Consider the following 16,129-nt stretch of genomic DNA (forward strand, 5'->3'; position numbering starts at 1 on the left):
GGAAACAAGCGCCATTAGCTGCTAGTCCTCTCCCACTTCTCTGGAGCCGTGTGTGAACACCAACTGGCGCTGCGCTGGAGGAGAAATGCCCTTCACATCAGCACCCAGGAGAGCCTACTGCTGGCGAGAAGAGGAGCTCCCCTGGACCCCGCCACAACTGGCTGAGCTGGACGTAGAGGTTCTCTCGCTCCAGGCCTCACGCTGGCCCTTTGTCCGGGGTGAGCAGCATGCCGGGAGACTGGCCTTCCAGCAGAGAGAGCACAGGCAGGCCCTCCTCCTCGCCTGGACCACACCCCAAGGGGCAGCTGATGATTTGCTGGCCCAGCCTCCTCCCAATGTTCACGTCACAGAAGCCAAATACCTGGCACCTTGGCTCACAAGAGCTGGAATGGATCAGTCAGCTGAGAGTCTCTGGGGGAGGTGGCCAGGTTGATGTACTGTGCAGAGAGAGAGGGGCTGTCCTGCCCCCTCTAACACACTAACTGAGGCCTGGGCAGTGGTTTGGTTTCTGACACCGCTCATTTTCAGCCCCTGTTCAGGTGCTAGCACCCACTGATGGACCCAGCAGCAGCAAAAGCCCCTGTAGCCAGGGCCGGCTCCAGGGTTTTGGCCGCCCCAAGCAGCCAAACAAACAAACAAACAAAAAGCCCCGATCGCGATCTGCGGCAGCAATTCGGCGGGAGGTCCTTCGCTCCGAGCAGTGGTGAGGGACCGTCTGCCGAATTGCCACCGAAGAGCTGGACGTGCCGCCCCTCTCCGAAGTGGCCACCCCAAGCACCTGCTTGGTAAGCTGGTGCCTGGAGCCGGCCCTGCCTGTAGCTCAACCTGGCCCTTTCTGGTGTTGTGGCATTATGATATTTTCAGTCTTATTATCTATCCCTTTCCTAGTGGTTTTTAATGTAAATTTAGCTTTTTTGTCTGCTGCTGCGCATTGAGTGGATGTTTTCAGAGAACTATCTGGGTTGACCCCAAAATCTCTTGTGAGTGATAACAGCTAATTTAGACCCCAACATTTTGTATGTATAGTTGGGATTATGTTTGCCAATGTGCATTACTTTGCACTTATCAACATTGAATTTCATCTGCCATTTTGTTGCCCAGTGACCCAGTTTTGTGAGATCCCTTTGTAACTCTTCGCAGTCAGCTGTGGACTTAATTATCTTCAGTAATTTTGTATTGTCTGCAAACTTTGCCACCTCAGTGTTCACCCCTTTTTCCAGATCACTTATGAATATGTTGAACAGCACAAGTCCCAGTACAGATCCCTGGGGGACCCCACTATTTACCTCTCTCTACTGTGAAAACTGATAATTATTCCTACCCTTTGTTCCCTGTCTTTTAACCAGTTCCTGATCCATTAGAGGTCCTTCCCTTTTATCCTATCACTGCTTACTTTGCTTAAGAGCCTTTGGTGAGGACCTTGTCAAAGGCTTTCCGAAAGTCCAAGTACACTATGCACACTGGGTCACCCTTGGCCACATGTTATTTGACCCACTCGAAGAAGTCTAATAGATTGGTGAGGCATGATTTCCCTTTATAAGAGGCATGTTGACTCTTCCCCAAAATATTGTGTACATCTATGTGTCTAATAATTCTGTTATTTACTATAGTTTCAACCAATTTTCCCAATACTGAAACAGCCTGTAATTGCCAGGATCGCCTCTGGAGCACATTTAAAAATTGTCATTACATTAGCTATCTGCCAGTCATCTGGTACAGAGGTGGTTCAGCTATATTCACCTCTTGGACGGATCCTGTGTGTCACTTAGGACTAAATCAAGAATTCTCTCTCCCCTTGTGGGTTCCAGGACTAGCTGCTCCAAGAAGCAGTCATTAATGGTGTCTAGAAATTTTATCTCTGCATCCTGTCCTGAAGTGACATGTTCCCAGTCAACATAGAGATAGCTGAAATCCCCCATTATTGTTGAGTTTTTTGTTTTTGTAGCCTCTCTGATCTCCCTGAGCATTTCACAATCACAGTTACCATCCTGGTCAGGTGATCAATAGTATATTCCTACGGCTACACTCTTATTGTTCAGGCATGGAATGTCTGTCTGTAGAGATTCGATGGTACTGTGTGAGTCATTTAAGATTTTTATTGTATTTGACTCTATGCTTTCTTTCCCATGTAGTGCGACTTACTCTGTCATTCCCGTATATTTTGTACCCTGGTATTATCGTGTCCCATTGATATTCATCGTTCCACCAACTGTCTGCAAGGCCTGTTATATCTATAGCCTCATTTAATACCAGGCACTCAAGGTCACCCATGTTAGTATTTAGACTTCTAGCATTTGTACATAAGCACTTATGATATTTGTCAATATTTAGTTGTTTGCCTTCATGTGATGCAATTGAATAGAACTCTTTTTCATCTAACTTCTTTCTCTTTAGTTCCTATCTGTACTTTATCAACGTCCATCCTCCCCTCTTTACTAGGATACGGAGTATCCCTGTTAATAAATCCTCCCCTAAGGGATGTCTCTGTCTGAACCCCATGCTCCTCTGCACCTCTCTGCTTTTCCCCAGCCCTCAGCAGTGGAGGAGGAACTTGAACCCACATCTCCCAAGTGCTAGGCTAACGTCCTAAGCACTGGACCATCCTTCTTCAGATCCTCTAGTGACAGACCACCGTACGGTCTGTAATCATACTATGGGTCTGTCTGCGTCTCAGACTGTCTCCGGTTCATTGACTCCTCACCGCCGCTGGCAAGCTTGCCAACCAGAGGGCAGTTAGTGCCAGCTGTGATGGCATTTTCGCTCGTCCTCTGGGAGACGAGACGAGACCCACCAAAGTGGTTTCACACAGGCACAAAGGAGCCATCGGGTGGGAACAGCTTGCAGTCACTACCAGCTTGGGCCAGACTCAAACCAGAAAAACTAGGCAGGGAAATGACTCTCTGGGCACTTCTGTGCAGGGGAACTCTGTGCGGCACCAGCATGAGCCTAACAGCTTGCACTCAAACCCATTGGCGAGCGGTTACGTGTCCCGGAGATCAGAGCCGCTCAGCAACCCCATCTCGAGCAGGTGGTCTCTGCTATACAGGGGACGACGTGATGACTGTGAGAGGACCCACTGAGGTTCATCTCAGAGAGGGGTCACGGTAGTTGCTGGCCAAGGCATTTCCTGACAAAATGGAAGCTTGTTCAAATACACATACAGTACCCCTCCTCCAAAGACCAGCCTTCCTCACACCCACCTCAAAGGGGCCTAACAACTTTGGCCTGCTCCACAGACGTGTCCTCTTTACACCTTGGGCAGGCACTGGAGGCAGAGGCGGAAGCCGGCAGAAGGAGCCCTCACGTCCACACGTGCTGTACCGTGCAATCTTCGTAGTTCCAGTTCCCTAGCCTGGCCATGATTAAATCAACGTGCGAGCCGCCAGAGTTCCTCTGCCTTTGGGAGACGATTTTTTCAAAGAGAAGAAGGGGAGAGAAGGGGGAAAAAAGCTGCCACAACTGCAGCCCAATAAATAACAAATAAGAGGCTGAAAAGGGTTTCAGAAAGAAACCATCTGCGAGGCCCAGGATAAACAGGACTCAGCCAGGGCAGTTCAAGTAGAACTGGAAATTGGTCATAAGTCGAAACCCTATATTCCCCCAGACAATATGCAATTTTGGTGCAATCAAGCTGTGCGCAGAAATGAGGCCTGCTCTAGAATTCCACATCTGGAAGAGGTTTGGACTCCTGCGTGTGTAACAGCAGGGTTGGCTGTGGCCTAACACGGCTATCTGTGTCTTGTTAAGCATACAGTACTTTTTCCATTAGGCTATTAGCACAGAGGTCATTCCGAGGGGGTGGGAATTAAAACCTTATTAATACAGGTCTGAAAGGGCCCCGTCACCTCGCAGCGCCTTTGGATGAACATCAGAAGTGGCATGAGAGGCAGAACTGCATTCTTTCTTCACCCACATCCCCCAGATGGGGCGATGCGAGGCCAGACTGAGCCGAACCCCACGTAAGGGTGTGCTGGACTTTATACCAGAGCAGCGGCATTCACGCCATAAACTACGGTTGCAAAAGAGGTGCCATTAGAAGCCCAGTTTTTGATACACAAATACCAATCAAGTCTGGTTGCTCATGCCTGTGGCTGAGGTAGAAGGTTGAGGGCTCCTGGATGATCTCACTCACAAAACCCTCAAAGAGTCTGCTCATGCATCCGTACCAGAAAGGGCAGGGAGGAGAGAGAGAAACTCTGCTTCACTGGGCTCACCTGCTTGGAATCTAATGCACAGGAGTCAAATTGTGAAGCCAGATTTTTATTTCCAAAGTTATCGACATTTGCAATAGTAACGTGGGCATGGACCATCCTGAGCAGACAAGCGGTTTCCCTAGAGAAGTTCTGGGAAAGCCACCACTTGGGCCATTTCAAATAAGTGACCCATGCAGGAAGAATGCATTTTAGGGAACCCTCCAGCCCTGTCCCTAAGGAAAGGAAAACAGTCTGGCAAGCTTAGGGTGTTTCTTCCATTACTAATCCACAAGGCTGCAGCTTGGATAATGGCTCTTTGTGCCAACCAGAGTAGCTGTAAAAACCCCAAAACAAGCCACAGACCAGCTCACACGGCACATATAAACACGTATGTGTGCACCAATACATGCATGTATGCAAGGGCAGGTGAGAGACATACATAAACAAGTTTCAGAGTAGCAGCCGTGTTAGTCTGTATCCGCAAAAATAACAGGAGTACTTGTGGCACCTTAGAGACTAACAAAAAACAAGTGCAAACTGGAAGCTTTTGTTCAGGCTGCACTAGGATATTAGCGGCCTAATACCCCTTCCCCCTTTGCACACTTCCCCCAGCACATGAGCGTGCATGCCCTTGGGTCGTGGGCGCTGGAGAAGAGCATTAGCAGAGGCAGGTTTCTAATGGCTGCACGCTGAAGAAATTGCTTTTTGTGCAATAACAAAGCACAAAAGCTCTAACCAGAGCCAACAACATCCCATACCTGCAGCTGTTCCATTTCCTTAGAAATTGACTCCAGGTGACGGCGTTGCTTTGGCAAGAGGACGGAGCCAAGCCATGCAGAATGTCGTGCTAAGACAGCTGTGGCTATTTAAAACTTGACCCTGCAAGATACTGAGCAATATCGACTTCCACAGCCTTCAATGGGACTGGAGGGTGCTGGGCACCTTGCAGGCTCAAGCCCTTAGCCATGCGGCTCCCCTGGAGTTGCAATGGTCTGCGTGGAGCCTCCCGGGCACAACGTGAGGACTTCAATCGAATGGCAGAGCAGACAATCCCCAGCACTCAGCATCCCCGGTTCTCGGCACATCAGGCCTCTTCCTTTGCCAGAGACACTCCACCACATGGAGTTAATTTCTGTAGTTAAACATCTGCTGCCATTTCACTGGTTTTGCTTCTATCTATCTGCGTAGCACCAATCCCCATGGGGGGGGGGGGGGCTGGATGAAGAGAAAACGAGCTGTACTTTCTCTAAACAGAAGGCTTTCCATGAGCATCAGCCATGCATTATAGACACGGCAGGAAAACACAAAACATGGATTCATCCACATCACTCATGCCACTATGGAAAGAGGCTGCCTAGGCTGGGGTTTAATCCATGGAGGTCAACCCTCCAACACCTGATGGAAGGCTTTAGAGGTGGCTCTGCCTCTGTGCCTGGTTCTCTCTAACCCTGGTTTCTATTACTGGACACATTCACATGGAACCAGGATTTTGGATGCACTGGCTCTTATCCGCCACTGCTGCTTATTCCCCCCTGGCTGCGGCGGGGAGAACTGTGATACCAGCGAGGAATCTCACTTGAGGAGTGAATAAGCAGCCGCGACTGCTGAGACTCTGAAGCCACAAAGATCTTGGCTCCGTCAAACACCCCTAGCGGTTTAAAAGAAAAAAAGAGGGAGAAACTCAAAACACAAACCATCGGGGCTCTTACAACATCGCAGGCCGTGTTCTGCCTGCGGGTCATGCACAGGCATGGGTGCTCCCCACTCTGGCTGCAGCTCAAACACGCTGGTCTCCCCCGACGTCCGCAGGCAGGCAGAATGGCAGAGGAGCGACGCATGGTGGGGCAGGGAGCATGCTCCATGTGTTTTAGCACGTACCACCCTGGCCAGGGCCCATGCACCCCTGTGCCATACTGGTTACATCACTTTCTGGCAGGAATAACTTGCTTGGGCACAGAAGCTAGCCAGAATTAGGGCTGGTCGTTCAGGCCTAACGTGTCCCTGTATTCTGGCCAGACCTGAAGACGACCAGAATTAGGGCCCTACTTTTAAGTGCCAAGTGTTATTGTTCTAAACAAAATGTACCCAAACATTTCCCACGAAGAATCAGCTGCTCTACAACTTTATCTGAAGAGTCTCTCCTGGGGAGTTACTCAGGAGCTTTGCCCACAGATCTTCCCCCTGTCAGATCCTTCAGAATGGGTTTGAAGTGCAACAATTTTTTCAGCAGTGCCACTCATTGAGAAATAGACATTAGTCACGTTGCTTAATGCAGCACTGGAAGGCGTTCAGATACAACAGTGATGAGAGCGGCGTGAGTACCTACAGAGAATGGAACGGATGCCCTGTGACTCTCCAGGGCCAACTGCTGCTTTCCTACTTTAAATCCAACGGAAGACCAAGCCACTACGCCCTCGTAATCTAAACGGGCCGCTCATCAACTAGAAGCCTCTGGTTTTGATTTTTCCATCTGGAAAAGGTTTAGAATAAATCACGTTTAGTGTTGGACACTAAAGTCTGGGGTCACTGAATATTTGTAGCTTTCTGCCTGTGTTTGTCAGTTTCATGTCAGGTTTGAGTGGTGCCCCTTAATGTTCATTGTATGGTCCATCAGGCTTTGCTACTTTGCATTGCGTGTTGTCTCTATATGACCCTATCAGCAAATAAGCTTCTCCCTCCAAGAGCCAAATTACTGAAAATTAGTAATACCTAGCAATGTTAACTCAGTGAAAGACAGACTTCAAAATGCCCTTTCTGCTTTCACCATCCCCGCCACTCAGTGCAGTTTGGTTCTTTCCTCCTATACAGCATTTCAGCAGCAGCTAATAAAGTCCTTTATCCAAGTCCCAGTTCAGCAAAGCATCAAAGCATGTGCTTGTGTGTTTTGCTGAATAAGGCTGGACTACCGAATCAGGGCCCCAGTGCACATTTGGAAGAGGCAGGGATGTAAACTGAACAAATATAAAAATAAAAAACAGTTTTCTCTGGGAAGTGAGAAAAGTGATCAGATGTCTTAACAGAATTTCTGAGTTATGTATGATGGTAATTAAAGGAGAGAGTGGATTACATATGGCAGGTATCACTGTTAATTATGAAAATCACTGGTTTTATTGTTTTGGGACTATTTACACTGGTATTATCGTAGTTACATCTTTAGTGTTGTCTTTGTGGGAAGATTTTCACATTGCCAAAATAGGTTATTCTATGTGTACACACGCGCAGGCGCACCCACTGGCCAAGATTTCCAAAAAGCACTAGAGAATCTGGATGCTTCATTTTTCAGGGACCCAGCTTGAGATCTCTGAAAGGGACCTGGTTTTCAGAAAGCCCTGAACACCCACACTCTGAGAATCAGACCCTTTTAAAGCGATACAAGCTGGGCACATGAAATCACTACTTGCTTTTGAAAATCTCAGCCAAGATGTCAAGTATGCTAGCGCACAGGCTAAAACATGGCCGGGGGGATAAAATGCACTTTATCAACAGAACCCCAAATGGGTCAGGCACAGGGGCGCAGTAGGCTTGCTTGCTAGAGTAACCCCACCCTTTCTGAACTCAAATGATCCGCACAGCCACTGCAGGCACATGTCAAGGCTTTAAAAACAAAATCCCTTCTTTTGTAATTAAAAAACAAACAAACTGATAAGCACACCACCATAAATACTAACAGCCTTAACAAAAATGTATGCAAGTGTAAATCCAAAGAGTTAAACACAGAACAAGAACATGCTTGGCTTTTTAAAAATGGCTCCACTGCCTATGTGCTGGAGCTCAGAAAACATGCCCCAGTCCTACAGACACTTACGCAAGTGCTTGACTTTATGCACTGCAAAATAGTCCCGTTGACTTCAATAGGACAATTCACAATGCATAAAATGAAGCACACACCTAAGTCTTTGCAGGATCAGGGACTCAATGCATATGCTTAACATCACACCCTGTGAGCAGTCCCAGTGAACCCTGCTTACTGCCTGTATGGCTAAGCAAGTGCAAAAGCCTTTGCAGGATCGGGCTCTAGATGAGCGTAAAGTATTATTAACATTGCCTTAAATGACAAAGTGGTGTTCCGAGGACTTTTAAGACAAGTTTCAACTGTGAGACCTCTTCTGTGCATACAAACCACTGAAAATCAAGTGTTACGCTGAAAAGACAGATGGAACTTTTAAAACTTTCCCTACTTTACATTGCCAGATCAAACTGAGGGGAGGGGAGCTATTTTAAGAAACCTGCGCTTTATTATTTCCAGTGGAAACAGTTGTTTTCAAACAAAAGCTCTCTGTGTAAAGCCCCAGATGTTGCCAAAGGAAAAGGTGGAAATGAAACTGACAATAAACCAAAGTGAAACTGATTTCACTGATTTTCAGGTAGGGTGACCAGATGTCCTGATTTTATAGGGACAGTCCCGATTTTTGGGTCTTTTTCTTATATAACCTCCTATTACCCCCCACCCCCGGTTCTGATTTTTCACACTTGCTGTCTGGTCACCATATTTTCAGGCCAGGCCTGCACTAGGAACTTTTGCTAATAAAGCCCAGTAGGAAACAGGACCCATCCTGATTCAAGGCCCACTGAAATCAATGGGCCTCTTTCCACTAGCTTCAGTGGACTCTGGATCAGGCCCACAAAGAGAATTTTTTTACAGTCGTGACCTTGCCTATCTAGCCACTTCCATTCTTCCAGTCTTCTTAAAGACTCTGACCTGATACGAACAGGGCTGAGAATGGACAGACCTTATTCTGGTGAGTGGTGCTAACAAAGTCAGTGGAACTATTGGCCTGAGCACAGGCTGCAAGACTGGGCCCCACGAGCGCACCAAGAGTGGCACACTTGGAAGTCGCCAAGACCAAGACGCAGTTGGAGCCTGAGTTGCTGCCCGTGGGTTTTCTTCCTGCCTGATGCCTTCTTCCACGTCACAGATGTTCTAGGAACGGCCCCCCACGCCCTGGCTGTGCTTAGGCATATTTCCCACCGGTGCACACTCTGCCAATGGGCGCACTCAGACCCCATGGTGGCTAGAATGCTGACAGAACCTTGCCCGCACCAGCTCCCACTGTCACCCCCTGGGCTCAGCTGCGACGATGGGAGATCCTAGGAAATCACTTCTACTACTGTACAGACAAGGTCTCCGTGTGCAAGGCTCCCACGCACAGCCTCCTCGATTCACCTCACCTCCAGCGCCAGTGGGCCCTGGTCCTGCAACCGAAGCCATCATCATCCCAATCACGTGCCTGAACTCTCAGCCCCCCCATCTCCCCCGCTGTCCCCCCCAGGCAGGGGCCTGGCCCGGTCATTATGTGGTTTGGAAGCGGCGCCTGCTTACAGCCCTCAACAAACAAACAACACTTCCCACCGTCCCCTCTGGCCAGGGAGCGCTGGGCCCTGGATTCCAACAGCCCATCGGAGTTTGCACACAGGGAAAGCGTCTGGCCTAAGGGAAGCGAAGTGACTGGAGGAAAAAAGGGAGTTGTATGTGAGAGTGGTGGTGGGGGAAAGCGAAGGGACTAGCAGAAGGAAAACTTTGGGGTTGTTAGGAGCAGTCACTGGGAGGCACTGGGTGAGGTGTTGGGGGAATGCAGAGAGAGGCACAGGGGTAGGCAGGGAAGTCATTCTGGGTGTGTATGGGCAGGTAGGGGGAATCAGGGTAGGTGCTGGGGGCAGGCAGGAGAGATCGGTGGCTGTTAGGGCAGTAGTTCTCAAACTTTTGTACTGGGACCCCTTTCACATAGAAAACCTCTGAGTGCGACCCCCCTTATAAATTAAAAACACTTTTTAATATATTTAACACCATTATAGATGCTGGATGCAAAGCGGGGCTTAAGGTAGAGGCTGAAAACTCACGACCCCCCATGTAATAACCTCGTGACCCCCTGAGGGGTCCTGAACCCCAGTTTGAGAACCCCTGTGTTAGGGGGATGGTGGGTGCTGGGGGGCAAGTAGAGAGGGGCACACTCGATGTGGGGTTGGCAGGGAGAGTCATTCTGGGTGCATAGAGAGCAGGTATTGGGGGGGATCATGCTGGGGGCAGGCAGGGGGAGTCCACAGCTGTTAGGGGTACGGACGGTGCGTGCTGGAGGGACCAAATGGGTGCTGGGGGGACCAGATGGAGGGCAGCGGGTGCTGGACCAGGCAGCGGGAACCAGGAGCTGTTAGGAGGACGGACGGTGGGTGCTGGATCAGACACTGGGAACCAGGTGCTGTTGGGTGCCGTGGGGGGAGAGGGGGTCCCGGCAGCCGGGACTCGGCGCTGTCGCCGCCCGCCCGCAGCGCTCCCGCGCTCGCTACTCACAGGGTGACCGTGGTGTTGGGCAGCAGGCGGGGGTCCGGCGGCTCCGGCAGCTCCTGGTCGCTGCAGATCACCTTCCTGCGGGCCGCGCCGGGCAGGCCCAGCCCCTTGGGCCGTTCCCCCACGCACTTGCAGCGTGGGGTCTGCGCGGGGCAGCTGCGGGCGCCCCCCGCGCACAGCCAGGCGGCCAGGCAGAGCAGCCCGGCCGCGCAGCGCATCCTGCGGGGCGGCCCCGAGCCCATCAGCCCATCCTCGCCGGGCGCCCCCGAGCCACAAGACGCTGCCCCCAGCCGGGGCTACGCTGGAGGAAGGGCCCTGGGCGCACAGGGGTGCGGGCCCCCTAGAGCCAGGTCCCGGGCGCAGCCATGTGCAGGGTCCCGGCTCCTTCCCAGGGGTGCTCCGCCCTCACGCCCCCCCGGAGCCGCCCCGGCGCCTGGCTGCCTCCCGCGACTGCCCGGTGCCCTGCGCAGCCCGCGGCATGGTTGGGGGGGTCTCTGGCTCCGCGGCTGCCGGCGGGGAAGTGTCCGGCTGTTGCGCTCGGGATGGGACCTAGCGGTTTCTGCGGCTGCCGCTCGGGTCCCTCCCCTGCTCCGCCAGGCCCGGCTGCGGGGCCCTAGCGCCTCCCTGCTTCGGGCGCGCCCAGCCCGGCCCCTACTCGCCTGTCCCCCCCCCCACTTCAGCCCACCGAGCTCCGTGCGCTCCCCCCGAGCCCCTGGGCTCTGCCCTCACCCCTAAGTCCCGTGCGCGCCCCCTCCAAACCTCCGGGGTTCCTGCGCTCCCTACTGCGCCCCAGCGCTCCCCGACTACGTGCGCCCCTGCCACATCTCGGGCCCCTTGCGCGTACTGCCCCCGCGGCACCCGCCCTCCCAGGGCTCTTCCCCGGGGTCCCCGACGTCCTCCCCCACCAGTCCCACTGAGCTGCGAGGGGGCTGCTGAAGGTGCCCACCCTGAGCGCCTGGAGGGAGCGGGAACCTTCCCCACACACCCTGTGCTCCTGGAGGACGCAGCCCTTGGGCGGTGTGTAAGCCCCCCAGCCAGACCTGCCCCCGCTCTGAGTCTAAACCCAGGAGTGGGTGGGCAGTGTGTTAATAGCACTCTGGCTCCCTCACCCCAGGAGCACTGTCACCCTCACCCCTGCCTTGACTGCTGGGGCTGGGTCAGAGCTGGAGTCAGGAGGACAGTTTTCCCTTGGAGGAGACATTCTGTATCTGCAAAGTTTGGGGAGGGCAGCATCTGCTCCTGTATAGCAACCTTCGGGCCAGTTTGTCCATCCTGTAGGCCACTGTTGGAGCCTGGATATCAGATGAACCACATCCTGGCACAGCATCTGGCAGGTTACCACCTAGCAAGGTGGAGAGCCCATCCATCTGCCCAGGAGACAGAAGAACCGAGCCAATGGGCCACAAGTCAGTGACAGTGCAGCCTTCCAGGACGCTGGTGTAGCCATGGGTTGAGCTGAAGATGAATGATGTAGTTTGTGATAGGGCCTGTAGCGTGAAGCAGGCATTGGTGGCACCAAAGATTCAGGCAATCTCTCTTATTGGGCTATTGTACCATCTTGGGGAGTCTGACAACCACTGCTCCCTCTTCCATTCCAACTGGCTCAAGTCCTGTAACACAGCCATCCCCACACCCTTCTGCCTGGCTTCCCACTCAGCCCCACATGCCTTATCCAGCAGGGTCCCTTTTCCTGCTTCACTCCCATTTTCCTCCTCAGGCCTGTTTTCTAGTTGCATGCCAATGTGGCTGAGAGGTGGCTGGAGAGCTTCTGGCGTGCTCAACACCTTGCGAATCAGATCACTTGTCTAAGTGTCTATAGCCAGACTGAGATGCTTAAGTGTAGGCAGCGAAGCCACAGTGCCCATAATCTGTGTGAATGTCCTGTTGCTATTCTTCACAGGTACTACAGTAGCGCCTGCGAGGCCCAGTTCCCCATTGTGGTAGGTGCTGTACAAACACAGCACAAAAGTGATGGTGCATGTGGACTGAAGGCAGTATAGTGAAGGGTACCACATGCTGGGAAATAAGAACTGAAAGGCATTTCCGCAGTTCACTTCATGGTCAGCCCCTCTTGGCCTCCATACTGCATTCTTTCAAGCTTCTATTTGCTTGAAACTATTTTCAATGGTTTTCATGCTAACTTCCATATTGTTCATCCTGGCCCTGCACCCTGTGTCCCACTGGTGGAGGCTGGCTTGGTGGTTCCCCCTCATCTCCCAGTACAGGGGGCGTGTGCTTTCTGCAGCCATAGCCCACTGGTGTTTCAAATGAAAAGGGATCAAAAGAGGGCAATGAACTCTTGAAGAGCCCCAACATGAGAGAGGAGGGAGTCAGGGCTGGGGAAAGAGGTCTCTGCAACTATGACTTCTCCCAGGGCCCACTAATCCCTCCTGAAGGAGAGAGAAATTTTATTCCTTCCTTTCCTTACACAGATCCCTGCTGTGGGCTGTTTGAAGAGCGGCTCGCTGCAGGGGTGGGGTAGGGGAGTGGGACTCACAGCAGCACAAAGGCCCAAGCTGCTTGCATAGGCATTTTCACTTTGGGGGCACAGGCAGGTGGGTTTTTAGCATAGCTCTTTAGATGCATAACCCCAGCTGGCACAGTGTGTTTCAGATGATCAGGAATGGCAAGAAGCCAATGAAGCAGGCAGAAGGACCCAGAAAGCACTCAGCACCTTTCAGCATTGGCCCCCTAACCGCTCTTAGTCTCCACATCTGTAAAATGGCGATATTGACCTACCTCACTGGGGACAGTCATTCTAAATTAATAGCAGCAAAGTGCATTGAACTCCTCGGGTAGCAGAAGCTAGGTAAATGTAGTGTTACTATAATGAACCTGCTACTGCGAAACCGGAACAGAATGCAAGCACAGCTAAACGCACTGAAAGGAGCAAAGTGCAGCTGCAGTGCCCCAGCCCGTCAACAGACATTGCTCCAGGGAGGCAGAGCTGGCAGAGGGAATGATTTCTGTAGAACCAGGTTTCATAGTGAACCCACCTCTTTAACAGGAGATGCTACAAGGGGCCCCCAAGCCTTTCTTGTCTGCTTTCAGCACCTAGCCAAGTGCTAGTGAACTCTAGCACTAGAGACCAACAAGGTCCAGCCAGTTATACTCTCCTTGGAAACCAACATCCTATTTGTCCCCCATTAAATTGACAACAGGACTTAATTGGTGTTTGCCCTAGTCAGCCTGGGAGGGGTTATTCTAATATGGCACGTGAACACCCTTCCCCCCCTGAGCGAGCAGAGCTCAGGCAGGGCCAATGAGCACGCACCCTGGATCCTGAGGCTGGGAAAGGTTTTATGAATGGTCAGTCAAGCTGTACAGTGTATTGCAAGTGGGTAGGGCCCTGTGCTTAGCTGACCAGCCCCCTGCTGCTGCCTGGGGCCCAGCCTGCATGCCGAGTGGACTCTGAAACACTCCTCACTAGCCTATCAGTTAAGGTTTCATCCTAATGGCTCAAAGACACAAAACGGCACGGAACAGGCTTTATCTCAGTGAGGAGTCAGCTCTGGTGGGACATGAGCCTGTGGTTGCCAGGACTCCTAAATGGAGCTTTAAGCCTTCCTTTCCAGGGAGTGACTATCAGACCAAGAAGCAACTTCAACTGGGCCCACCATGTACTTGGGGTAAATGAGCTTTTCAAAAAACATTGACACGCACAGAAGTGTTTCCACCTATCTTTTTGTCAGCTTCTATTAGAAACAGCCACGAGAGAGAGAGACAGACAGACACACCCTCCCTTGCTGCAGGTGAACCCCAAGTTGCAGGATCTCAGAGTTGCATCAGTGAAATTGACTGAACAACAGGGAAACTGACTTTGAGAGTTTTAAACAAAATTAGCCCTTTCTGGAAAATCTAGCCCTAGAGGATTAAAGTTCTTTCACTCCTAACCTACAGTGTTGCTAGTAACAAAGGGAAGGTATTTTGTTCCTTTGCGACATGATTTAAAGCGACAAGGCCCCTGGGAATTTCAAAAAACTACCAACCAAAGCAGAAAACAAGGGCTCAGTCCTGCAAACACGATCATGCCCCATACTTAGTGCCCTGGATGGCAGTAGGCCACTCAGCTCGAACCTTAAGTAAACACGTATTTGGATTAGGGTATTAGAGTGTTTGAAAAAGCCAAAATACTGGTCAGTTGAAGCTAGCAGCAGGCCTGAGTGGGTCCATCATCTTACAAATAGCAATTAGTGCTCAGTTGCAATATATCCCACCAGGGAAATGGCCTAATGCATTGCTACTAATTTACGCAAGGAAATTAAGGAAACTCCAACAAAGAGACACAGTGAGAACGTTTATGCATTGTCCATAGTTCGATGGGTAGCAGTGGGTGGCCTAGCCATTCAGGACTAGGCTCTCACCCATTGATTTATTCTGGGTTGCCTTAATGACCTGTTTCACTTCTCCTCCCTCCTGGGAGCCAGCGGGGAGGTAGGAGGCTGCATACCGAATACATACTGAGCACTGCCCTGGATCCAGCGCCAGCCCATAATTGAGGCACTCTCTGCCTTTTCTTTTCGAGGGCGATGTGTCTGACCCAGTGGTTAGAAGGGGCCCTCGAAAACACGGCATTAATTGTGCGTTCCTCATGAGCAGACAGGAATGGGCTTGGCGAGGTTCTTGAGCCCTGGAGGATATTGGTCAGGGCTGGCAGCATTCTGCGGCTAATCAGAGCTCTGGAGTGGTCTCTGGAGCACGCTGAAGCAATCATGCCCCTGCACACGGTCTTCAGCATTTCAGCCTCCTATAAAGTTACCTCCACAGTCAACCCTCGTCCAAATCAATAACAAATGTGACATATCCAGGGACATCACCACTAGAGGGGAATGTTCAAACAGTGCTTCCCAGCTGATCCGAGCTTCGTGTACAAGTTCTTCAGCTATTTCCAACCCCCTCTAAACTCTTTCCCAGACAAACACCCAGCCTGCTCCATTCTGAATCATTATCCTGCTAAGCCAAACAACTGGGTAACTTATTTGATGCTATAACAACATCGGAGCCTGAGTGTCAGAGGTACGGTAACCCTCTCCACTCCCAACCCCAAAAGCAAAACACTCTGGCTTTGAGTAAAATCAAAGCAGAAGAGTCTCCAAATTCTGCTCATTTGTGTCCAATAAAAACCTCTTAATTACATTGGCTTTCACTGAGGAAATCTGCTATCCAAGAAATAAACAAGTCTCATTTTGCTTCCACTGATGAAATCTGCAACAGGCTCCAGCCCCTGGCTAGCCCATCATGAATTTTGACCCTCACCGTGTGTAGCTAAGGCCTTTAACCTGTCTGAAGCTTTCACAGATCCTATTAGGCAGGTCAAATGACAGGTCAAGAAAGTGAGTGTTACATCTGTCAACAGGTGCAATTTGCACTGTGCTGGGGGCTTATCCGTCAGAAGGGCTACATCCAAATCACTTGTTTTTGCAAGACTGGTTTTCAGATGCTGCAAAAACAAGCACTGGTGAGATTTCCAGCCCTCCATGTCGGCCTATCACCAGGGCTTCCTGTAGAGGTGTATGGCTCTCCCTAGCAGCAGAGCATCCTCCAAGTGCATATGGATTTACCCTCACAGCCCCCATTACTCAGCTGGAGAACTGGGTCCCAGAGAGGTTAAGTGACTTGCCTAGTGTCACAAAGTCAGTCTATGGCTGAACAG

General features: G+C 51.2%; 1 protein-coding gene across 1 annotated transcript in view; it reads right to left on the bottom strand.

The window, feature by feature from the left end:
* ADGRA2 (adhesion G protein-coupled receptor A2) overlaps positions 1-10,718 on the bottom strand; it is a 116,442-nt gene extending 105,724 nt beyond the window's left edge. Inside the window, exon 1 of the mRNA XM_065399020.1 lies at positions 10,480-10,718. Within this exon, the coding sequence (XP_065255092.1) occupies positions 10,480-10,718 (239 nt within the window). The remainder of the gene's footprint in view (positions 1-10,479) is intronic.
* Positions 10,719-16,129: the final 5,411 nt, after the last annotated feature.

This window comes from Emys orbicularis, chromosome 2, assembly GCF_028017835.1.
Source record: "Emys orbicularis isolate rEmyOrb1 chromosome 2, rEmyOrb1.hap1, whole genome shotgun sequence".
NCBI lineage: Eukaryota > Metazoa > Chordata > Testudines > Emydidae > Emys > Emys orbicularis.